At 41.8% G+C, this 26,111-nt stretch overlaps 1 protein-coding gene across 2 annotated transcripts in view; it reads right to left on the bottom strand.

The window, feature by feature from the left end:
* Window positions 1-26,111, bottom strand: part of TWF1 (twinfilin actin binding protein 1) — a 473,821-nt gene that overhangs the window by 142,409 nt on the left and 305,301 nt on the right. For both annotated transcript variants that reach the window (XM_044087409.1, XM_044087410.1), the window contains one exon: window positions 16,552-16,673. In XM_044087409.1, coding sequence (XP_043943344.1) covers window positions 16,552-16,673 — 122 coding nt within the window. The remainder of the gene's footprint in view (window positions 1-16,551; window positions 16,674-26,111) is intronic.

Raw genomic sequence — 26,111 nt, 5'->3', positions numbered from 1 at the left:
ACTGCAATTCACTGGATAAGCTACTTGTATTAGATCTGTTCAGTGACAGTGTCTGCATGTATTAGAGACAAAAACAGTATGTCTGGCTAATATATCTAGCCCTTTCCACACAGGATCTTATCTGGCTTTGGACCGCTCACCCCTTCTTTCTCACTGTAGAAAGAATTTACATAGTTTGACAGACCGCAAAAGTACAGTTGTGTACACTTATAATAAATGTAGATGTTCGAGTGTATTCACTATTGCAGTCTTCACATTTGGGTTATCTGCCTGCAGGTAGCCCTCAGTCAGCTGAATACTAGATTCTTGGGATTTCTGAGTCGGATGCTGTCGTTTCTTCCACGACATCAGGTCATCAGGGGTATAAAACAGGCAGCCAACACCATTACGTCAGTTTTTCTTGCCCCAAATGTCAGGAGCCCCCAAATACGGAGCTAGTATATGGTGGGGAACACCACCAGTAAAAAGTAAATACCATATGCCATTAGGGATGGCCATAGAGAGGAGAAGTAGAAAGATACAGAAAGCCAGGGGGGCTGGAGGGAGGGAAACCAGGACTGCAATAGTGAATACACTCGAACATCTACATTTATTGTAAGTGTACACAACTGTACTATGTTCTTCGTGTTTCACTGTTGCAGTCATCACACTTGGGTTGATTCCCAAAGCTGAGGAAGGGTGGAGCAGTGAAGAAGTGTTAGGGTGGGCTAGTAGGCCTTGCAAGACTGCTGTAGCAAATCTAGCCCTGGAGTTAGAAAAGATAGGCAAGTAGTAATGCTTGGTGAAGGTGTGTACAGAACTCCAGGTTGCAGCTTCCAGAATGTCCCTGGTAGGGACTCCCCTGAGAAATGCTGTAAAAGTGGAAGTAGCCCTAATGGAATGTGGTTTGATCCACTGTGGGGTAGGTTTTCCATGGTGCTTGTAGCAGAAATGGATGTAGTGTGCTATCCATTTGGAAATGGTTTGTTTTGAAATGGCCTTACCCACTGCCCCTGTAGCAAAGCTGACTAGCAGCTGGTCAGATTTTCTGAAAGGTTTAGTCCTGTCAGGGTAGAATCTGAGCTGTCTGTGCACATCCAAGGAGTGCAGGATCCTTTCCTCTTTATGCTGAGGGTTAGGGAAGAAGGTTGGCAAATGGATGGATTGATTTAGAGCCACACTGGACACCACCTTAGGCATAAAGGACAGGTTAGCCCTGAGTGAAACTCTGTCAGCATGGAAAGTAATGAAGGGTTCCACAGCCATTAGTGCCTGCAACTCAGACACTCTTTTTGCTGAAGTTAAGGCTAAAAGTAAGGCGGTTTTCCAAGAGAGAAATTTTAACTCTGCTGAGGCAGCAGGTTCAAAAGGGGGAAGTGTAAGCTTTTCCAGTACAAGGTTAAGGTCCCAAGCAGGGGTGGGTGCTCTCCTAGGGGGCCTTAAGTTGTTTGCACCTCTCAGGAACTGTTTGATGAGAGGGTGAGAAAATAGAGGTGGCTCAGTATTATAATGAGCTGAGATGGCAGAGGCATGAATCTTAATGGAGGAGAAGGATAGGCCTCTGTGGAGTAGCTCTGCTAGGTAATCCAGGATTAGAGCTAAGGAGGGCACTGCTGTGTCCTTCCCTTAAGACTGGTTCCAAGAACAATATTTTTTCCATTTTTCAGCATAGGATTTCCTAGTACTAGGCCTTCTGGCTTCAAGAATGACGTCCAGCACCTGTTTGCTGAGGGTTGCTGGTGAGGTATTCAAGGGATAAACTAGGCTGCAAGGTTTAGGGTTTGCAATTGTGGATGCAAAGTCTGTCCCTCCTGCTGAGACAGGAGGATAGGAGTCTGGTGAAGGTGCCAGGGTGGCACTGCTGTCAGGCTGCATAAGAGTGGATACCAGTGCTGGTGTGACCAATCTGGGGCAATACGAATTGCCCTTGGCCTGTCCTGTTTTACCTTGAGTAGTACTCTTGTGAGAAGGGGCAGAGGGGGAAAGGCATAAACTGAGAGGTTTTTCCATTGAAATGATAGGGCATCCACCTTCCAGGCCCTGCTGTGAGGGTTCCTAGTGCAGTATTTGCTCAACTGGTGGCTCTTGGGGGAGGCAAAGCGGTCCACCACTGGAGTCCCCCACCGCTGGGCCAGAAGGTTGAAGGTGCTGGGCTCCAATTTCCACTCATGTTGGTCTAGGAGATTTCTGCTTAAGCAGTTTGCCAGTGAATTTTGTTTGCCTGGCAGGAATTGAGCTTGTAGATGCACTTGGTTGCTCAAGGCTGTGTTCCATAGGGCCATGGCTAGCCTGCAGAGTGGGTAAGAATTGGTTCCCCCCTGCTTGTTTATGTACCACATAACTGTGGTGCTGTCTGTTTATATAAGCAGTTGTCCTGGAAGGATTAGATATTTGAAGGCTGTCAGAGCATTCTGTACAGCTAGCATCTCTTTTTGATTGATGTGTAGGAGAATCTGCCCTGGGCTCCAGTGTCCCTGAATGCATTTGCCTGCCATGTGAACCCCCCATGCATAGTCTGATGCATCTGTTGTCAGGGTTTGGGCGACGAGGGGTTGAGTGAAAAGCAGTCTCCTGTTGTGGTTGCATGCTTCTGCCCAGCAAAGGAACTCTGTCCTTAGACAAGGTATGATAGGAATGACTGTTTCCAGGTACTGAGAATGATGGCACCAAAGATTTAAGTACCGCTGAAGTTTCTTCATATGCACTCTTGCATATGGAATTAGCAGAATACATGAGGCCAGGAACCCTAGGGCTTGCAGTATTTTTCTTGCAGACAGCTGGGTTCTGGTGGCCATTTGTTTGAAGTAGTTTGTCAGATAGACCTGTTTTTCTGAAGTGAGAAATGCCATCTGGAAAGTTGTGTCCAAGCTTGCTCCCAGGAATATAATCTTTTGACTGGGCACCAGTTGTGATTTCTTTTCGTTGATGGTGTATCCCAATGAAGTGAGAAGGCATTTTACAAATGCCAGGTGCTGAAGCAGCAATTCTTGACTGTCCGCCTGAATCAGGCAGTGGTCCAAGTATTGGAAAATTTGGATATTCCTCTACCTGCAGTATGCAATGGCTGGAGACAGGCACTTTGTGAATACTCTGGGCGCAGTAGATAAGCCAAAGGGAAGTGCAGAGAACTGATAGTGCACAGAGAGTCTGCCCTGAAACATTGATATTTCCTGCATGACTCCCTTATGGGGGTGTGCAGATAAGCTTCTTTTAAGTCTAGAGTGACTAACCAAGCATCCTTGGCTAGCATAGGGAGAAGCTGTTGCAGGGTAAGCATCTTGAATATTGGGACCACCAGAAAGGTGTTGAGAATTGAAAGATCCAGGATTAGGCGCCAAGAGCCCTCTTTTCTGGGCACCAGGAAATGTCTGGAGTAGAAACTCTGACCCCTTTGTTCTACTGGAACAGGTTGAATGGCTCTGATACTGAGCAGGGAAAGTACTTGTTTTTGAGCCTCTGCCCACTGGTTTGGAGGAAGGTCTGGAAACCCACTTGGGGTTGGCAGTGAATGGAAGTAGAATTTGTATCCCTGGGATACAATGTTTAGGACCCATCAGTCCTGAGCAATGGACATCCAGTTTTTTGGCATGAAGGGCAAGTTTTCCTCCTAGGGGCACAAGTAATTGGGTAGGGCTGCAAAGGATAATTGAGAAGTCATTGTTAACTTTTTACATAAGGGGCGGCTTACCACTCCCTGATTTTGAGGTGGGGGCACTCCATTGTTTAGATCTCTGCATACCCTGAGACTGTTTCCCTGGGTCTAGTCTGGGAAGGCCTGGAAGGGGCTGGAAAGGACCAGTTTTTTGAAGGCCAATGCCTACGGAATCTAGGTGGTTGCACTTGTAAGAATTATTTGACAGTTTGCATAGATTTAGCTTTTTCTTGCATCTTTTTAAGAACAACTTCTGCTTTGGTGCCAAACAAACAGTCCTTATGTAAAGGAGTGTCTAGTAATTTGGATTTGACATGATCTGGCAAGGTTTGTTCCTTCAGCCAAGCATGCCTTCTCAGTACATACCCAGTGACTGCAGCTCTGCAAGATGCTTCTAGGGCATCAAAGCCACACTGCAAAGTAAGCTTACTAACTTGGTTTGCAGAATGCATTAGCTCTTGAAAATCTTTATTTTCTGCACAGTCTGGAAATACCATTTTTTGTTTAATTAGTTCCATAATATGTTACTGGTACTTCAGCATGTGAAACTGGCAATTCAATGCCTTGATGATGGCAAGAGTTGGAGAGGTATATACCCTCTTACCCCATCTGTCTAAAGTTCTGGAATTCCTGTCCAAAGGGTAGGATGTTTGGCTGTAGTAGCCTTAATACCTTTAGGTACCTGGGAAATGGTCTCTGGATCTGCAGTAGGATTCCTGAAGAGAAATTTGTGGGAATCAGGTACTTTGTAGTACCTGTCAGGTTTCCTAGGGGCCGGGAGTAATGTATCTGGAGTAAGACTGGATTCGACTGGATTCCATAAAAACATCATCTACAACATCCAGGACAGGGGGTATAGCTAGAGGCCTGTGCTGAGGCAACTCTAAAAATTATCTGAGTCTCTTTTTGAACTCAGGGTAGTCTTTGCATTCCCAGTGGAAATGCTCTCTTACACCAAAAGAAAAATCCTCTGGAGGGGGAGGCAGAGGGAATGGATTCCTCTGCATTTGAATCCTCATAGGCTAATAAGGGCATGTCCTGATAATCAGAAGGGTCAGAGTCAGAGTCATCGGACTCCTGGTCCGCAGAATCAGCAGGAAACTCAATTATTTGTCTCTTAGCAGGGGAAGGATGGCTTCCCCTAATTAGGGTAATAAGGTCTTCAGCCATTCTAAGCATTTGTTTTTGTGGCATGGGAGCTTGAGCATGCGCTCTGGTCATTGGTTTTCTAGGCGTAGTGCATACTCTGAGCCTAAGAAACTCGATAGTTTTGGCTAAAAATGAAGTTGTCGGTTTGATTCGAACATTGGTAGGACAGAATACACCCTCAGAAGCCAGTGCCTGCACACCGGCTCCGGACCCATCCAAGGTAGAGACATCCGCAGGTTCCATAGTCGAAGAAGCATCTTGTGGCATACCAGACTTTGAATGGGTCTCAGCAGAGGCCTGCAAATCCATGGAAGTGGGCATCAGGGGCTGCAAAGGCACCTCACTGAGCACTGGCGGACTGGCGACTAGCTCAACGGAAGCGTTGTCGGCAGCTTTGAACCTATGCAGTCTGTCTCTGTCTTTATCTTTAAGTTTTTTCAGAAGATCGGTAGTCAGATGGCTTAACGAAGCCATTTCGGAATACAGAGAATGAAAGTGAAAGGATTTAGTGACAAAGATAGCCTGACGACGAATGGTTCGGGCATTAAACAAGGCAAAAAAACGACAGCGAAGGACGTCGTGGTCTGGGCCTAAACAGGTGATGCAATAAGAATGAAAATCTCTGTGAGGTATTTGCTTTCCACAGGCAAAACAACTGTTAACTTTTTCTGACATCAGTTAGAGCAAGAAAAAAGGATCCCCAATTGGGTACTTAGCTTTAGAAGACTTCAGGATTATAAACTCGAAAATTAAAGTTTCAGGTAGTGGCCGAGTGGCACTTGCGAACTGTTTCTGCTTCGGGCTTCTCCTCGGCAAGAAGGAATGATGTAATGGCGTCGGCTGCCTGTTTTATACCCCTGATGACCTGATGTCATGGAAGAAGCGACAGCAACTGACACTGAAATACTAAGACTCTGGTATTCGGGCTGACTGAGGGCTACCTGCAGGCAGATAACCCAAGTGTGATGACTACAACAGTGAAACACAAAGAACATCTAAAGAATCCCTTGAGGCATAAAATATGATCTGCTCCATCACTACTGCAACTGTGACATGGTTTTAGCTGAGGTTACCGACACCTTCCCCATATACATTTAAAAAAACTGCATCCACTGTGTTAGCTGGCTGAGACAGTGTCAGATCTAGCTTTTCAGTCAAGAACTTTAAATTCTAGACAGTGGACAAAGCACGATGTTTTGAAAGTAAAAGACCTTTTAAGAAGACTTCCACTGTGGAAGCCAGTGAGACTTGTGGAACTACAACAATGCAAAGTGATAAAATTTTAATGAACAATAATACAAAGATGATTTAAATGATGCAACAAATTTAGAAATAGAATTCAGATGCGGCAAATTTAGAAATAGAATTCTATATTTACTTGCCACCAATGGAAACACTACCTTTCCCTAGACTATATGGGCCTTCTTTACAGGAGGCCATCTGCCCTCTTCACTATGTGAATGACATCCAGATTAAAACAGCATAAAGTTAAGAATTAGCTATAGATACTCTTGGACATAAATATTCAGAGCCCTGATGTTTCTATAAGGAACCAAAACTTGATGACTAAGCAAAGTCTTGATGAAAGACATAAAGACATGATGGTAGGAGACTATCTAGAACAGGACAGAACAGCATGACTGTCTAGGACCTATAAAACCATGCTATTATGTCCCGTTGTAGACATTTGCATGTCATCCCATCCCTTTTGTCTCTGGCCTTCCCTGAAGACATTACAATCATATCTGACAGGTTATGTCTGTTTTAACAATACTGTCTGAACCAGTGGAAGTGCAGGAAATGTATAATAGTCTGACTCTACACAGAATCAAAAAGGTAACATATCTTCCATATCACTGTATGTGGAATATTGCATCAAAAATTAGAGAGCTATGAATTATTCTGGGTGTCAAAGACAGCCGCATGCCACACATGAGAAACTTCACAGCTGGAATACTTAAGAGAAGACTTAACCGTACCAGGCAAGCGTGAGGGAATTGCTGAGGGTATCTGCGTGTATATTCAATTAACCAGGAAAGTGTACTGTCTTACAGGATGATAAGGGAAACCAGTGCCTCATCTTTATATTTCCTGCTTAACTGCACAGTATTACGGTACTGAGATATCTGCCATGATAAGTAGAGTTCCTCAAAGTAGATATGCCACAAATTTAGTTATTCAGTTATTTGTCTTGCAAGTAAATGGCCTAGCCTAAGGTCCCTTTCAACCCCAACCTAGTTAATATAAACAAGACAGAAATATTGCAATACTAAACTAAACAGTACATAAAACAACTTAACCTAAATGCCAAAAGTAATAATGAAACACATACACAATTAATTACCCAAATCAGGTCAAGTAAAGCAACAAAATTTTGCTTGGGGGAAGTAAAAAAAAGTACAGTTGTATATAATCCGATAACAGTAGATGTCATTTTTACAGTTGTAGAATTCATAACGTGGGATCTCCAGCTAAGGACAGGCCAATATCCAACCAGTATACCAGAGCCTTAACATCCTCCTAGTGTCATATGTCAGAAGTATCCAAGGAGAATTAGGGCAACTCCAATAAAAAGGAGAGCATGCACATCCGAAGGGGAAAAGGAAACGGAAGAGAAGGATCAAGCAAATAATTTCTAACAGAAGAAAGAGGGAAAAGGGTGTAGGAGGGAGGGACTCAATACTGCAACAGTGAAAAGGAGGACATCGGCTGTTCTGGTAAGATTTTACACAACTGTACTGTGTGTCCTTCTTTTCACTGTTGCAGTATTCATAATATGTGGGAGATGACCAAAGCTACTGAAAAAGACGGGAGAAGGAAGGCTCAGAAGAATCCTCCACAAAGCCATGAAGGAAAGCCCTGGCTCTGGAAATGACATCCATTTGTAATATTTAGTAAAATAAAGACTGAGGACCAAGTGGCAGCTTCAAGGATGGATCTAGTATCCAAATCCTTGAAGAAAGCTCAAGAAAAGGACACTGCCCTCGAAGAATGAGCTCCAACCGAAGCAGAAAGCTGTTTTCCATGAAAAGAATAACAAAAAGAAATGGCATTAGAAATCTAAGAAAGTGATGGTTTACTTAGAAACCACCAAATCCAATGTCCTGGTATGAAAACTAACAAAAAGAAATGGCATTAGAAATCCAAGAAAGTGATGGTTTACTTAGAAACCACCAAATCCAATGCCCTGGTATGAAAACTAAAAAAAAGAAATGGCATTCGAAATCCAAGAAAGTGATGGTTTACTTAGAAACCACCAAATCCAATGTCCTGGTATGAAAAGTAACAAAAAGAAATGGCATTCGAAATCCAAGAAAGTGATGGTTTACTTAGAAACCACCAAATCCAATGTCCTGGTATGAAAAGTAACAAAAAGAAATGGCATTAGAAATCCAAGAAAGTGATGGTTTACTTAGAAACCACCAAATCCAATGTCCTGGTATGAAAAGTAACAAAAATAAATGGCATTAGAAATCCAAGAAAGTGATGGTTTACTTAGAAACTACCAAATCCAATGTCCTGGTATGAAAAGTAACAAAAAGAAATGGCATTAGAAATCCAAGAAAGTGATGGTTTACTTAGAAACCACCAAATCCAATGTCCTGGTATGAAAAGTAACAAAAAGAAATGGCATTAGAAATCCAAGAAAGTGATGGTTTACTTAGAAACCACCAAATCCAATGTCCTGGTATGAAAAGTAACAAAAAGAAATGGCATCAGAAATCCAAGAAAGTGATGGTTTACTTAGAAACCACCAAATCCAATGTCCTGGTATGAAAAGTAACAAAAGAAATGGCATCAGAAATCCAAGAAAGTGATGGTTTACTTAGAAACCACCAAATCCAATGTCCTGGTATGAAAAGTAACAAAAAGAAATGGCATCAGAAATCCAAGAAAGTGATGGTTTACTTAGAAACCACCAAATCCAATGTCCTGGTATGAAAAGTAACAAAAAGAAATGGCATTAGAAATCCAAGAAAGTGATGGTTTACTTAGAAACCACCAAATCCAATGTCCTGGTATGAAAAGTAACAAAAAGAAATGGCATTAGAAATCCAAGAAAGTGATGGTTTACTTAGAAACCACCAAATCCAATGTCCTGGTATGAAAAGTAACAAAAAGAAATGGCATTAGAAATCCAAGAAAGTGATGGTTTACTTAGAAACCACCAAATCCAATGTCCTGGTATGAAAAGTAACAAAAGAAATGGCATCAGAAATCCAAGAAAGTGATGGTTTACTTAGAAACCACCAAATCCAATGTCCTGGTATGAAAAGTAACAAAAAGAAATGGCATCAGAAATCCAATAAAGTGATGGTTTACTTAGAAACCCCCAAATCCAATGTCCTGGTATGAAAAGTAACAAAAAGAAATGGCATCAGAAATCCAAGAAAGTGATGGTTTACTTAGAAACCACCAAATCCAATGTCCTGGTATGAAAAGTAACAAAAAGAAATGGCATCAGAAATCCAAGAAAGTGATGGTTTACTTAGAAACCACCAAATCCAATGTCCTGGTATGAAAAGTAACAAAAAGAAATGGCATTAGAAAGCCAGGAAAGTGATGGTTTACTTAGAAACCACCAAATGCAATGTCCTGGTATGAGAAGTAACAAAAAGAAATGGCATTAGAAATCCAAGAAAGTGATGGTTTACTTAGAAACCACCAAATCCAATGTCCTGGTATGAAAAGTAACAAAAAGAAATGGCATTAGAAATCCAAGAAAGTGATGGTTTACTTAGAAAGCAACAAATCCAATGTCCTGGTATGAAAAGTAACAAAAGGAAATGGCATTAAAAATCCAAGAAAGTGATGGTTTACTTAGAAAGCACCAAATCCAATGTCCTGGTATGAAAAGTAACAAAAACAAATGGCATTAGAAATCCAAGAAAGTGATGGTTTACTTAGAAACAACCAAATCCAATGTCCTGGTATGAAAAGTAACAAAAAGAAATGGCATCTGAAATCCAAGAAAGTGATGGTTTACTTAGAAACCACCAAATCCAATGTCCTCTTATGAAAAGTAACAAAAAGCTGCTCAGATTTATGGATAACCTTTGTCTTATCTAAATAATACCTGAGCTGCCTATACAAGATTCAAGGTGTGAAGAATCTTCTCACTAGCAGATTGTGTAGAAGGAAAAAAGGAAGGCAGCTGGATAGAATGATTAAGAGACAACTCACTGACCAGCCTGGGCATAAAAGAAGGATTAGTTCACAGAGAAACCCTGTCCCTAAGAAAAATCAAAAAGGGAGGAACTGCCATCACAGCCTGAAGTTCACAAGCTCACTTGACTGAAATAACAGCAACCAACAAAACAGTTTTCCAGGTGTAGTGCTGCAAAGAAGAATAGGTGGGCTCAAAAGGAGCCCAAGTTAGTTTTTCAAGGACAAACTTAAGGTCTCAAGAGGGAGGAATAGGTTTTCTTGTGGGCCTGTTAAGAAGGATGTCTTTAAGCAATTGTTTGACCTCAAAACAAGAGGCCAGTGGTGAGTTTAAGGGCAGACAAAGTGAGACTGCTGACAAGTGAGTTTTAACAGAAGAATATGCCAAGCCAACATGGAGCATAACACAAGAAAGAAAGGACCAAAGGCCCCCCACACACACACACTGAGAAGGGATCCTGGTTATGCTTAAGACAGGATATTTTAGTAGCAGGTTTCCTGGCCTCCTACAGAACCATAAGCACATCCTCAGAAAATTGGTGTCTAAATAGGATCAAAATCCTATCATCCAAAGTGTCAACTGAAGAGTGGACAAGTGAGTGTGTATGAGAGATCTCTTGTCTTGTGACAGGGGATCCCATCCAGTGAGGTAACTTGTGATCACTGCTCCTGGCCAGATGAAAGAGAGGAGGTAACTAGTGCTATCTGGGCCAAAAGGGAGTCACTACCAAGATTCTTGGGGAGTCTTTCCCGATACTATGCAGGACTCCGGGGAAGGAGAGGAAGAGGAGGCTAAGCATATATAAATATCCCCTTCCAAGAAAAGGACATGGTGTCCACCTTCCATAGTCAGAGGACTTGAAACTCTGGAACAGAAGTGAGGAAGTTGAGTCTCCAGAGGGGGACAAAAACATCAACTTGAGGAATACCCCACTGATGTACTATGTCCAGAAACACCTCTCCATGAAGTATCCATTTGTGAGGTTGTGTCCTGGACCTGTTCAAAGATTCTGCCACAAAGTTGTGGTCTTGGGGGATGTAGACCACTTGAAAGGCTACCTAATGGTGGACAGCCAAATCCCAGGAGTGAAGGACTAGTCTGAAAAAGATACAAGACCTTCTGCATGCACCCCTGTTTGTTGATGTGCCTCATGACTGTGATGTTGTCTGTAAAGACCTTTAAAGGGCCTGGAGACCAAAGAAAATGGAAGAACTGAAGAGCAAGAATGAGTGTCCTCCCCTCTTTTATGCTGATGTGGTCTGACCTCTGACAAAGGAGCCATACACACTGAACACTCAGACTGTTGGAAGAGCCTCCCCCCACCCCAGATCAGAAGGGTCTGTGAAAAGCTCTTGAGTAGGGGTAGGAAAAAGGCAGCCCCAGATTGAGGGAGATCTGCTGAATCCAGCAGTGAAACTACAGTCTGAGACAAGGAAGTAAGAAAACTGGAAACGTGATGGTGGTGATGCTGGAGTCAAACCGACTTTAGGTACCACTGAAGTTTCCTCATATAAAGCTTGGCAAAGGGGAGCATGGAAATGGTTGTTGCCATGAACCCAAGGACCATGAGAAATTCCTTTATAGAAATGACAGAAAGAAGAAGCAGAGGCTGGAAACAGGTTGCCAGGGAGAGAACCTTGGGAGAATGCAGAAAAGCCAACATTGGAATAGTTTGGATTCTGCAACCCAGAAAAATGTTTTCTTGAGAAGGAGCTAGACTTGACTTCTTGGGACTGATGGAGAATCCCAGACTGTGCAGAAGGAGCATGGTGAAGCACAGATCCTGCAAACAGCCTGGATTGAAAGGGAGCCTGAAGGAGCAGGTCACCCAGAGATGAAAATATCTGAAATTCCTGAAGCCTGCAAAAAGCTGTGACAAGGGCCAACCATTTGGTGAACACCCTTGAGGCCGTAAAGGACCAATGGGCAAATCAGAAAACTGAAAATGAGAGAAAGAAACAGAGAAATGTAAAATTTTCCTGAATAAAGGATGAATGGGAATAGGAAGTTAGGTGCCCTTTAGGTCTAGAGATACCAGAAAAGCCTGTGGAAGGAAGAGGGGGGAAGCATCTGGAAGGAAGGAATCTTTAGAAAAGCATCTGGAAAGGACAGGTCAAGGAGCAGTCTCCAACATCCTTCTTTTCTGGGAACCAGAAATATTCTGGAGTAAAACCCTGTTCCTGTTTGAGATTCTGGAATGGGTTGAATGCTGCCTTGATCAAGTGAATCCTGCAGAACCTGAGAAAAATAAGGAAGGTGGTCTGGAGGAAGTTGAAGACCTGAGAAGGGGGAAGGGATTCCCATAACATAAAATAACCAAGACAGGAGTCAGAAGTAAACCGTTGCCAGACAGGGAGAGACAGAGAAAGCCTGACAGACAAAAGAACCTGGCTGAAGGCCAAGGGGAGGGTAAGAAAGTATGTCAGATGGAGGCAGGCTTGTCCAGAAAGAGGGGCTTTTGAGTTTCAGAAGTCTGAGTTCATCAATCAGCATACACGTAGGAACCCTCTTCCCTTTGGAAGGCTGATGGGGATTATTTACACACAAAGGCAGACTTAAAAGGATATTTTCTCTGAAATCTGGGCCTGGGAGAAACTAACATTTGTTTAAGATTCTGCATCACTTTACCTTTGTCTTGAAGACTCTAAAACAAGTCAGCAGCAGCCGTGCCAAATTGTCCAAAGAAACTTCTAACAGCTTAGCCTTAATATCATCAGGTAAAGGTTAGTGGTGAAGCCAAGAACACCTCATAATAGAACCAGAAGCAGCAGCAGCAGCGTTACTACACTGGATGGAGTGATGGGTAACCTGAGAAGAGGAACTCAATAAGGAGAGGGCAGCAGGCTTACTTTCAGAGTCAGGAAGGTTAGACAAAACTCCCCTTCTTGTGACAAAAGGGCCATAATGATCATATGGGTTTGACAGTTAATGGCCTTGAAAGCAAGACCGGCAGAAGTGTACACATTTTTCCCCAGCCTCCCCCTAGCCCTACTGTCTTTATCAGAAAGAAGTTGTTTGAAAGAGGGCAAAAGCTTGGATGGCTTGTCAGCTGAAAGAGACCGCAGCAAGGTCTGAAGGATGACACTTGAAGAGGTACTTAAAAGCCTCAGGCACTTTATAAAAAGGTCATGCTTCTTAGAGGCAGATATTGTGATTCAGGCACCAAAGAGGCAGCTGCAAATGTATCCAGCAAGGGATCATGCAGAAGGGGAACAGCAAAAGAGCAAATATCCAGTAAAACGCCAAAGTCCAATCTAAGCAGGTAACACGAATGAAGAAAAACAAAGCAAAGTTGGACACTGCTGATAGCTTAAAAAATCTTCTTTATTCGTAAAATCACAAGATAAGCGCTTTCGGGATGACCCTTCTTCAGATAAATAAAATGAATGAAATGGTTTGGCTTTGTTTCCTACACATACATTTAAATTTAGGGTTATTGCAAATGTTAGACCAAGCACCGGGGGGGGGTGATATTATGCTTCAAACAGAAACAATAGAAACTAAATGGATTGCCAGTTTAATGGCAAATAGGAAGCCAGGTTTAAATGATTTTATACCAATTAAGCCCATTTTGAAAAGTAGGCGTGTATTTCATTGAATGTGCTTGTTATTTTGTTGAATGTGATTGGTTTTTTATATGCATATAAGAAAACCATTTCATTCATTTTATTTATCTGAAGAAGGGTCATCCCGAAAGCGCTTATCTTGTGATTTTAGGAATAAAGAAGATTTTTTAAGCTGTCAGCAGTGTCCAACTTTGCTTTGTTTTTCTTCAGAAGGGGAACAGCAGAAGGTTTAGGAGGTTCCATCTGCAACAGTTTACAATTCCCCTTTTAAATATCAGAGACTTGTGAGCACTCCACTTAAAATGCTCCATCATGCGAACTACTGTATCCTCAAAGGACAACTCCTCAAAGGGAGAGTAAAGACTCAAGGTATCCTCTTTCTCAGACCCAAAGTCCGAAGAAGAGGTAATCTGACAGGAATAGGCCAAGGATTTATCTCTTCAATCCACCTCCTCATCTGAAGAATCAGACTCCATAGTCCTTTTGCAAGGAGTACAGGACCAAGGGGATGCAGAATCAGATACCCCCTGAGGTAGTCTTAAGGCCATCAGAGCACTGAACAATTCCTGGGTAAAATCCTGCCAATGCCTTTGAGGATTCTTAGCAATGGGAGAAATATGCTTAGCTTTGCGCTCTTTCTTAAGTGGGGCATCAGCTTTGACCAACCTAGGAAGCTCTGAGAAAGGTCTAGACTAAATAAGGGTATTGAGGACATCTTCCCTAACAAGAATTTAGGGAATCCCCTAGGCCCTTCACAAATGATCAGCCATGGTTCCACCTCAACATCCATGGCAGATGTTTGCATTGCCTCACAGAACATGCAAGAAGCTAGTTCCATGCCAGCCTCTGACAGGGTCCTGGCAGAAGAAACTGGTGTTGACACTGGATGGTCCTCATTTTCGGGGTCTTCACTAACCTCGAAAGAAACATCCATTGGAGGGGTGGACAGCAGCAGAAGCACACTGAGACTTATTGGTCTCCGTTTTATGAGATGGCTGTCCCTGGGGGCAGGTGGAGTCAGCCATGGTACCCTGGGTCAAACGTTTGGGAAGCTGTTTCTCAAGAGAGATGATAATGGCTGCAAAGCATTTTGTGAACAAAAACATGACAAAGGATACACTGGATATGATACTGTGAAGCACCTAGGCAAAACACTTGTCGTGACCACGTTCATGGGGAATCTGCCTCCCACAATGAAATTTCCCTTCCTGGATGACATGAACCCTAAATACACGAATAAGAAAGAAAAGGAAGGAAACCCAAGGGGCACTTGTCTGTAAATGGTTAGGTAGAAACCAGCACAGCATAAGGTTTTTAGACCAACATTCAACTGTGGCATTTGCACTGGCGACAGAGTTGTTCTGAGTATGGAGTGTATGTATGTATATCACCTTTATGCCCTACACCTGCACGGGGAGCATACATCTAGCATACTACGCTAGGAGGAAGTAAAGACTTTGGTATACTGGCCAGATGTTGGGCTATCCTTAACAGGAGATCCCACATGTTATGAATACTGCAATCACTATAAGGAAGGGCATCTGATACTTGTATATACTTCGAGTTGCAAAGTGCAAATAAACAAGTTAACAAATCCACTAACGCATGTCAGCAACCTCAGTTAAGAGAATATCAGCAATGTAAAGTGCTGATAAGTAGCTCATTTATCAAATAAACCTGTAATTTTATTGTGAAGGCTCCAAGGGACCTGCTTATGGGCAGTAAGTGCTAGAAAGAAAACATGTGAATCAAAGGCCTTCAAGGCAGCATCAAAAAATGTAAAGGAGTATGCATGGTAAAAAAAAAAACATCCACAGAAAAGGAGAGACGGAATCTTATGCCAATTCTCAATCTAAGTTCTTCCTTTCCAAGTCATGGAAAGCAGGTTATAAACAATAGCTTCTAAGTTATCATGCCTTCCTTAAGGCTAGTCAGTGATATTCACTGCTTTAAGGGTTATATATAAATCTATGGGCACTGTTTTGCACAGTTTGCAGTACTCCTAGGCGGAACATGGTGATGGACAGAAGCATACTCCAGAGTTGACTGCAGGGCGCTACTGCTCAGCATTTTCTTAGCTTCACTGATAAGCATACACCAGAAAAGACAGCAGTATATTATGTCCCAGTGCAGTCTAGCTTCACCAACGAGAAAAGCAGCAATTCTAAAACAGGTTTTAAGTAGATCTTTCATTATTCTTGGCTGTTGTTTTAATGTAAGTTGAAGAGATCAGCAAGAAATCTAGTCAAACTCCCAGATACACGAAACTGCACACAGTTTAATTTCATAACCCTCAGGTGATTTGGTGTACCAATTTAAGGCTGCATTAGTCCGTCTTTTTGTGTCCCAAGTACAATGGGCTCTGTTCATCTGAAATTGAAACTGTGCCTATGACTACAGAGCCAGAAGAGTCAGAATCCTACGTAAATGCTCACTGATAATGAAGACTTACCCGAGTAAAAGATGTCCATATCATGTGTATAAAGCAGCACTTGTATACGTACTGACCATTGCATCAAAAGCTACTATCATATGAATACAAAAATGCCAACTGCACAATCTGTTTCCAGACTATATCACTTAAAGAAGCAAATTATCGTGATATTGTGCATCATCAGGCTTGAAAAACTAGGTATGTTAAAACACATTCAAAGAGGGAAAGCAGAGTGTGATTATACTCCTGTATGCATTTTGGAGCATTAAAAGAGTGCACAGAGCCATAGCAACTTGTCCTTCACAACCGTGGTCATAAACACGGGCACACTGAAATGAATAAAGACATGGTCTAAATTAACCCATAAGAAATTATTACCAAAAAATAGATAAATAAATAAAATACTACACTGCACCAGTCCAATGCATATTTGAAGAGGAAATGCAAAACACTAACATACTACAGAATAAGGAATGAACAGTCTAAACCTCACACAAATGTAAACATTGAATAGTTCTACAACTATCATTCTAGACCGTGCTTTAAAAACTCTTGCTGCTCAGACAACATGGCATGCACATTAGCTTATGAAATAGTCTGTCACCTTTTTTACAATTTCAATTGACAGCTGCTTTTCCACCATACTGAGGAGAGAACTCTTACAGCTGGAGTACAACATACGTTCACGTATACTGCAATTATATCCAGGCATCGAATAAATGAACACTGTAAAAAAAAAAAAAAAAAAAAAAGAGAAGCAAACATAAAATAATGGTTGTGAGGACCCAGAATTTACTACTTACCTAGCAGGTGGACTAACATTAAAACATTTACTGACAAAAGAGTTATTAATGTGTTACAATTTAGTTGATTGACAAGTAACTTCTTACTCTGCATATTCTTTCACAGTGCAGTTACATTTTCATCACAGTAAAAGTACTTTTAGTTAATGCTTTAGATTCCATCAAGAACCTGAACAGAGCTGCTTGTTTCAAAGAGCTGATCTTCAACTGAGGAAACAAATGCATCTTCTAGGATATCTTGAGGTAGGTGTCCACAAAACGTACTTCATTATTCCCAAAATAATAGTTCTGCAAGCTAGATGCATTTTTAAAAGTCTACAGTGATGCAGCCACTGCTGCTAAACCCAGTACTTCCAGTCCTCTTTACTGCCTTCTTTGGAGATCTTGTTCTCATATATTGTACTTTGCTGAGTGTGAGAACGTACTAAAAAATTCAACCAGATTTTATGCTACAAAATCGAAGCAACAAAAAGTACAGCTGTGTACCATAAATGTAGATGTTCGAGTGTATTCACTGTCGCAGTATACATAAAGTACAGCTGTGTACACTTACCATAAATGTAGATGTTCGAGTGTATTCACTGTCTCAGTATACATAAAGTACAGCTGTGTACGCTTACCGTAAATGTAGATGTTCGACTGTATTCACTGTTGCAGTATACATAAAGTACAGCTGTGTACGCTTACCGTAAATGTAGATGTTCGACTGTATTCACTGTTGCAGTATACATAAAGTACAGCTGTGTACACTTACCATAAATGTAGATGTTCGAGTGTATTCACTGTCTCAGTATACATAAAGTACAGCTGTGTACACTTACCATAAATGTAGATGTTCAAGTGTATTCACTGTCGCAGTATACATAAAGTACAGCTGTGTACGCTTACCGTAAATGTAGATGTTCGACTGTATTCACTGTTGCAGTCATCACATTTGGGTTATCTGCCTGCAGGTAGACCTCAGTCGGCCTGAATACCAGAGTCATGGGATTTCTGCGTCGGATGCCAGGACGTCATGGGTATAAAACATGCAGCCGATGCCATTACATCAGCTTTTCTTGGCCCAGATGTCAGGAGCCCCCTAAATAGGAAGCAATTACATGACATGGAACACCCCCAACAAAAAGCAAACACCAATGATATAAAGTATGCCAAACAAAAAGGATAGGTAGAAGTGAGGAGAAGTCAGGGGGCTGGAGGGAGGGTAACCAGGACTGCAACAGTGAATACACTCGAACATCTACATTTATGGTAAGTGTACACAACTGTACTATGTTCTTCGTGTGTCACTGTTGCAGTCATCACATTTGGGTTGATTCCCAAAGCTGAGGATGGGTGGAGGCAGTCAAGAAGCATTAGGGCTGGCAAGCAGGCCCTGTAAGACTGCTGTGACAAACCCAGCTCTGGATTTAGAAAAGATTAGTAAGTGGTAATGTCTGGTGAAGGTGTGCACAGAGCTCCAGGCTGCAGCTTCCAGGATGTCTCTGGCAGGGACTCCCCTGAGAAATGTTGTAGAGGTTGACGCATCCCTAGTGGAATGTGTTCTGATCCCCTGTGGGGCAGATTTCCCCACGATGTTTGCAGCAAAAATGGATGCAGTGTGCTATCCATGTAGAAATGGTTTGCCCTCTGCCCCTGTAACAAAACTAACTAGCAGCTGGTCAGATTTTCAGAAAGCTTTAGTCCTGTCCAGATAGAACCTAAGCTGCCTGTGCATGTCCATGGAGTGCAGGATCCTTTCCTCTGTATTCTGTGGCTTAGGGAAAAAAGTTGGCAAATGAATGGATTGGTTTAAAGCCACACTAGATACCACCTTTGGCATAAATGATGGGGTAGTCCTGAGGGAACCCTGTCCGCATGAAGGATAATGAAGGGTTCCACGGCCGTAAGGGCCTGCAATTCAGACACTCTTTTTGATGAAGTGATGACTAGACGTAAAGCTGTTTTCCAGGAGAGGAATTTTTAACTCTGCTAAAGCAGCAGGTTCAAAGGGTGGAAGCATGAGTTTTTCCAATACAAAGTTAAGGTCTCAGGCTTTGGTGGGAGCTCTCCTGAGGGGTCTTAAATTTTTTTGGCTCCTCTCAAGAACTGTTTGACTAGAAGATGAGAGAAGAGGGGAGGCTCAGTATTATAATGACCTGAGATGGTGGAGGCAGGAATCTTAATTGAAGAGAAGGACAGGCCTTTGTGGGACATTTCTGTTAAGTAATCTAGTATATGAGGTAAGCTGGGCACATTTGTGTCCCTTCCTTGAAACTGGCTCCAAGAACAGTATATATTCCACTTTTCTGAATAGGATTTCCTAGTAGTAGGCCTTTTTGCCTCCAAGATGACATCCAGCACCTGTTTACGGAGGGTTCAGGGGATGAACCAGGCTGCTAGGTTCAGGGTGCATGTATATCATAACATCGAATGCTAAAACATCGAAATCAAAACAGCGAAAACTGATAATGTTGAGATGTGAAAATATCGAAAACTTTCAATTGGAAAGATCATAGTTGGCCACACTATAGTGGAGGGATGGCATTGACAGCTACGTTGCTTATTAGGTAGAAGGATTGCTGACATTCTCTCCATCATTAATGTACTGGTAAGGGAGCAAAACAAAGTGGATGACGTGCGCTTACTGATGAGGTCTGGTAGCACGTTTTCATCTAGGAAGAGCAAGTATAGTCTCAGGGAATGTAGAATGTAGAATGTCATGAGCAGCAAGTCAGAGTACACCGCTATGGAATATCTGAACGCAATTGCTATGCTGCTAAGAGTTTGAAGTACTGGTTGCAGCAATAACATGACAGCGTTATACATTTCCTTTAGTTTAATATATCTGTTTAGGCTTTCAGTTGTTAGGCTTATATATTAAACATTGAGGTTATTATTTGTGGAGCGTTCAGTTGTTAGGTTTATATATTAAACATTGAGGTTATTATTAGTATAGCGTTCAGTTGTTAGGTTTATATATTACACATTGAGGTTATTATTTGTGTAGCGTTCAGTTGTTAGGTTTATATATTACACATTGAGGTTATTATTTGTGTAGCGTTCAGTTGTTAGGTTTATATATTACACATTGAGGTTATTATTTGTGTACCGTTCAGTTGTTAGGTTTATATATTACACATTGAGGTTATTATTTGTGTACTGTTCAGTTGTTAGGTTTATATATTAAACATTGAGGTTATTATTTGTGTAGCGTTCAGTTGTTAGGTTTATATATTAAACATTGAGGTTATTATTTGTGTACGTTCAGTTGCTAGGTTTATATATTAAACGCTGAGGTTATTATTTGTGTAGCGTTCAGTTGTTAGGTTTATATATTAAACATTGAGGTTATTATTTGTGTAGTGTTCAGTTGTTAGGTTTATATATTAAACATTGAGGTTATTATTTGTGTAGCGTTCAGTTGTTAGGTTTATATATTAAACATTGAGGTTATTATCTGTGTAGCGTTCAGTTGTTAGGTTTATATATTAAACATTGAAGTTATTATTTGAGTAATGTGTGGCTTGATTAGTTTCATTGTCAAGGGTGTTTACTTTCTATCACTAGGGTTTTCTTTTCGGTAGTACGGGTATGCAGTCGGCCAACCATTGCTGTTCAGAGTTCCTGTTTTCGATGTTATCAGCTTTCGACATTGATTTCAATGTTTTAGCATTCTATGTTGTCAGCATTTGATGTTATGATACACACACTTCAGGGTTTATAACTGAGGTTGCAAAATCTGGCCTCTCTGCTGGGACAGCAGGGAGGGGGGTCTGAGGCAGGTGCCAAGGTGGCAGTACTGTCAGACTGTGCAAAGATGGGTACCAGTGCTGGCGTGGCCAGTCTGGTGCAATCAGGATTGTCCTGTTTGATCTTTAGTAGAACCTTCGATAGGAGGGGCAGAGGGGAAAAGGCACAGATTGAGAGGTTTTCCCATGTAAAGGTCAGAGCATCCACTTTCCATGCTTGGCGGAGGGGAGTTCTGGTGCAATATTTGCTCAATTGAAAGTTCTGAGGGGAAGCGAAGAGGTCCACCTCTGGTGCCCCCCAACTGTGGATCAGCAACTTGAATGATATGGGTTCCAGTTTCCACTCCTGTGGGTCCATTAGATTTCTGCTCAAGTCGCCTGCCAGTGAATTTAGTTTGCCTGGCAGGAATTGAGCTTGCAGGTGCACTAGGTTGCTCAAGGCTGTGTCCCTCAGAACCACAGCTAACCTGCAGATGGGGTAGGAAAGGGTTCCCCCCCCTGCTTGTTTATGTTGTTGTCTTGTCTTTATCAATAGCTGCCCTGTAAGAATAAGGTGTTTGAAGGCTGTCAGAGCATTCTGTACAGCTAACATTTCTTTTTGATTGATATGCAGGTGCATTTGCTTTGGGCTCCATTTGTCTTGAGTACCTTGTCCTGCCATGTGAGCCCCCCATGCATAGTCTGATGCATCTGCTATTAGGGTTTGGGTGACAGGGGGAAGAGTGAAAGTGAATCCTTTGTTGTGGTAGCAGGCCTCTGCCCACCAAAGAAACTCTGCCCTTATGCAAGGAATGATAGGAATCATTGTTTCCAGGATTGGATAGCCTGATTAAGGGTCACGTCAGATACCACCTTAGTCATTAATGAGGGGTTGGTTCTAAGAGACACCTTGTCTGCATGGAAGATAATGAAAGGTTCAATGGCCATTAGGGCCTGTAGCTCTGAAACCCTCCTGGCTGAGGTTATGGCCAGCAGGAAGGCAGTCTTCCAAGAGAGGTGCTTCATTTCTGCTGAAGCAGCTGGTTCAAAAGGAGGTAAGGTCAATTTCTCCAGTACATAGTTCAGGTCCCACGCAGGACTGGGTGATCTTCTAGGTGGTCTGATGTGTGATACCCCTCTAAGGAATTGCTTTAATGGGGGTGGGAGAAAATAGGCTGTTCTGTAGGGGCATGAGCAGAGATAGTTGAGACATGAATTCTGATTGAAGAGTATGATGATCCTTTTTGCACCAGCTCTGCCAGGTAATCTAAAACCAAGGTGCTAGTGGCATGGGAGCTGCTTGTACATTTAGGTTGGCACCAGGCAGTAAATCTTTTCTATTTTGTGGAGTAGGACCTGTGGGTGCTGGGCTTCCTGGCCTCCTTAATGATATCCAGAACCTGCTTGCTTAAAGGTGGCATGATATCCACCTCTGGGGTATAAGCCAAGCGGATAGGCTGAGAGTTTGAGGATTTGGATGCAGTACTGACCCTTTTTCTTGGGTTAGCAGTTTTTCTGTGAGAGGCAGGCTTATGAGTAGCTCCTTGGTCAGGCTGAGGAGCAAGGGGTACCAGTATTGCCTGGGCCAGTTCGGGGCAATGAGGATAGCTCTTGGCCCTTCCTCCCTGACCTTTAGAAGTACCCTAGGAATCATTGGCAAGGGAGGGAAGGCATACACAAACATGCTGCCCCAGTGGAAGGAGACAGCATCCACCTTCCAAGCTTGTGGATAGAACTCCCTGGTGCAGAACCTGGTCAATTGTTTCTTTTGTATGGATGCAAAGAGGTCTTCCTCTGGTGTTCTCCAGAGGTGAATGATTGTGAGGAAGGTTTCCTTTTATAGCTGCCATTCGTGGGGGTCTGCTAGGGTGTTGTGCTCCCCTGAGTTGTACTGGGCTATCAGATGTAGTCCCAACAATGAGGCCGTCTGCCAGATTAGCATGGCTAGATGACAAAGGGGGTAGGAGTGAGTTCCCCCCTGCTTGTTGATATACCCAATGACAGTGGTGTTTTCTGTTTTGATCAAGAGCACTCCTGGGCTGAGGAGGGGCTTGAAAGCTGTTACAGCCCTGTGCACCACCATCATTTTCTTCAGGTTGATGTGGAGGGCTAGCTCCCTCTGATCCCAGGTGCCCTGGGTGTACATGTCCCCTAAGTGAGCCCCCCCAAGACGGTGTCTGAGGCATCTGTGATGAAGGTCTGGTCTTGTGGAGGGGTGATAAATGGTAGACCTCTGTTCAAGGTACAGACTTCTGCCCACCATAGGGGTTCCTTCCTTAAGCGGAGAATCAGAGGTAGCTGCAGTTCCAGTGACTGAGAATATTGGTACCATGGGTTTCTTAAGTACCATTGCATCTTCCTCATGTGTAAGCTGGCCAAGGGCAGCAACAGGATGCAGGATGCCATGTACCCTAGTGCTTGCAGGAACCTCCTGACTGTGAGGTATGTCCTGTGAGCTAACTGGGAAAAGTAGAAGGGGAGGAAACTCTGCTTTTCCAGACAGAGGAAGGCTCTTTGGGTGGATGTGTCCAGGAGAGCTCCCAAGAAGGAAATTTGTCTTGTGGGCCTGAATTAGGATTTTTCCTTGTTGATGGTAAATCCCAGAGAAGTTAGAAGGGCTTGGACAAAGGTGAGAGCCTGCAGATGTTTCACCCTGCTCTCCACCTGGATGAGGCAGTCGTCCATATAGGGGTAAATCTGTATATTCTTCTGCCGGCAAAAGGCAATGACAGGAGCCAGGCATTTTTAAGAGCTGACTTTTTCGTTTGTTTTTATGTTAAGAATTATTGGTTCTGCAATGGACAATGTGACCATTTCCCTTACAATCACAGGCTCATTAGTGATTTTACAGGTAAGAGACTTCAGTTTTTTTCTTTCACTGTAGACTGACCAACATTTCTGAAAGGGTACAACTGTCTTGTTTCATAAAGTCTTTGGAAAAAAAATATCATAATCACTGGAAACAGGTGGAAGGAAGATTTCTTTCTTTCACCTTTCTTTCCTTTATCTATCTTGCTTCAACCATCCCAGCATCTTTAATCTTCTCCATCTTGATTTACCTTAGGCTTTTTACCACTGCTGGACATCCTTCTTTTAGTTTTAACAAGTTCCTTTTGTAGTTATGTAACTTTTTTTCTATAAAAGAAGCACTTTAAAACTTATAAGTCCTTACCCAAGTTGGCTCTGTTAAATCTTACAGTAGCCAAAACTATCCATACCATGCTGAACTCCAAGGCAAAAAACAATCAGAATAAATACCATGTGGTCATTCAACAGCAAAAAGCACATTTATTCACAGGCATTATACAGCATGTCTCTGAAATTATAATTATTTTCTTAGAGCAAGAAAAAAACAGTACAGCTAAGTGAGACATTACTTCAACAGCAGAGTTTAATTACAGTTGTCATAACATTTACTTTTCTTAGCTTTTGTAGGTTCCTTTGTTGCAAATTTTATCTACATTTATATCTGAACCTTTGCTGGTCCATTCCAAAGGTGCTGCTGATGGCAGTGCTGTAATGAACAAAGATCAGCTCTTGTGTTTCAGTCTTTAAACTATAACTAATTGTTCCAGAGAGGGACACTAGTACTGACTACATAAAAAGGAAGTGCGGCTGTTGCAGATTTGTGACCCTGGTAAAGGGACTTAAAACACCAAATGATGAACATGTTTATAAAAAGATAACATTTTGTAGAATAAAGAACCAAGCAGATCAGAAGAAGCACTGCACTATCTTAGGGTGATTTATACTACTGGAGTTCGGTCCTTTTTTATTTTTTTGTTGGTATTTTGAGTTTGGCTACTACTCTCAATTTTGCTACCTTATGCTTTCTTAGGATGGCAGAAGGATGATAGAGTAGTTCCTACAAAACCTGTCCTACTTTCCACTCGTGATATATGATAAAAGTACAAATTCTTTGCCAGAAACCTGTTTTACAAGTGTCTGGAGTAAAAACATTTTTGAGAAAAAATTATGAAAAGCCACTGTTACTCTAGCACAGTGAGTTATGCAACCATTTGACAGAGTTTGTTTAGAAACAAATTATCTTTCTCGCCAACAGCAGAGGAAACAGTTACCTGTTTTGACAGCCTTTTCCAGTTGTTGTCCTACCAAGGTTGCATATTAGCTGCCTGAGCACCTCCTTATTTGGCCTTCAGCAAGGTAAACATTTAGAGCATAAAAATATGCCTTGCTAAGCTTACAGTGTCTTTTTTTCATGTTTTGCATTAATACACAGATCCAAGTCATCTTTTTCAATGGGCTACTTGTCACCTGTTAGTTACTACATTTTAGTGTTTCTTCAAAAGTATACCTTACAGTTCAGTCATTTCTTGATTTACTACCTATATCAGCAGACAGCGCCTCTGCCATTTGCGGAGCTCTACTCACAGAAGGGGAAAAACAGAAAGTGCATTCCTACTTTAACATCACTGGCATTGAAAGTCACTGATAAGACTCCATCCCTCACATTTAGGGTACATGTGCATATTGTATACTACTACTTTAGAATGTAGCATGCAGTTGACGTCCACTTTTTTGTTCTATACATATTACTAGCTGAAAAAAATAACTTTTTACTTACACTTTATACACATATTACTAAGAACATCAGGAAACTTTTTTACTTACAATTTCTTTGTTCCTTTACTTTCTTCTAAGCATTAATAATAATGTGGAAAAATTATACTTACCAGTTTACAACCAGTTTAAAATAATCTACAAATTATACTTACCAGTTTACAACCAGTTTAAAATAATCTACAAATGTCCTGTCTTTTTCTTCTTTGTCCCTCCACTTATTGCAAAAGTACAGTTCCCATATCCAAACTGCATCCCACAGAAATATTTTTTCTACAGTTTTTGTATTTATTTCCTACATTCCTAGATTCCTGCTGTACCTCTTCATCTTCTTGGCCACCCAACACCGGTTTCTGGTTCAGATTCAATGCACTCCTTGCTTTTCTCATCAGCTTCTGTGCATTTTACTGTAGAATAATAATTTTCCTTTGGAAAACTGGAAAAAGTTTTATTGGCAAGTTGTGTCTGTGAGCTGTGCTGTTGTCAGAGAATCGAGAAGCAGAATCCTTTTCAACTTGCTCTCACATTTTGCTTGGTTAACTTTTTTTTATTTCCTCCTTCACCTGCTCTGCATCCAGAGATGTCTTTGATTTAGAAGAAAATATTCTAAAGACACCTGGATATAGCAACTTGAATTACACCCCTGCCTCTCAACACCCTCTGACTGTGTGGATAAACTTTATTCTCTTCTGCCTGGTGTACAATGAGTAATCATTTGTCCACAAACACTAGATAATTGAGAATACTTTACCCTTCTCCCACACTGTTGTCGGGTGCAGTTCCTTCTGCTGCTATGACTGTATATTTACAGCTACAGGCCTTGGCTTCTTTATCATGGCCAAAAGTGGATAACAAACAATCTGATCCTGCTGTAGAATATCAGTCCAGTTACTGTGTGTACTTTAACAAAATTAATGCAACAACTTTCTCTAGTACTGCAGAAAATCTCAGGTTTGCTTTGACTGTTCTGTCTTTTATTTATTTTTTTAAATGTTCTTCTTAATAAGCCTCATATTCAGCAAGTCTTTCCTTCATTTCAACCTCTGATTTCTGCAGATTTGTCAGCTCAA

The sequence above is a fragment of the Protopterus annectens genome, chromosome 11.part0 (assembly GCF_019279795.1).
Source record: "Protopterus annectens isolate FY-2018-M chromosome 11.part0, PAN1.0, whole genome shotgun sequence".
Taxonomy (NCBI): Eukaryota; Metazoa; Chordata; order Ceratodontiformes; family Protopteridae; genus Protopterus; species Protopterus annectens.
Note: the sequence above shows the minus strand (reverse complement) of the source record. Positions and strands in the feature narration are given on the sequence as shown.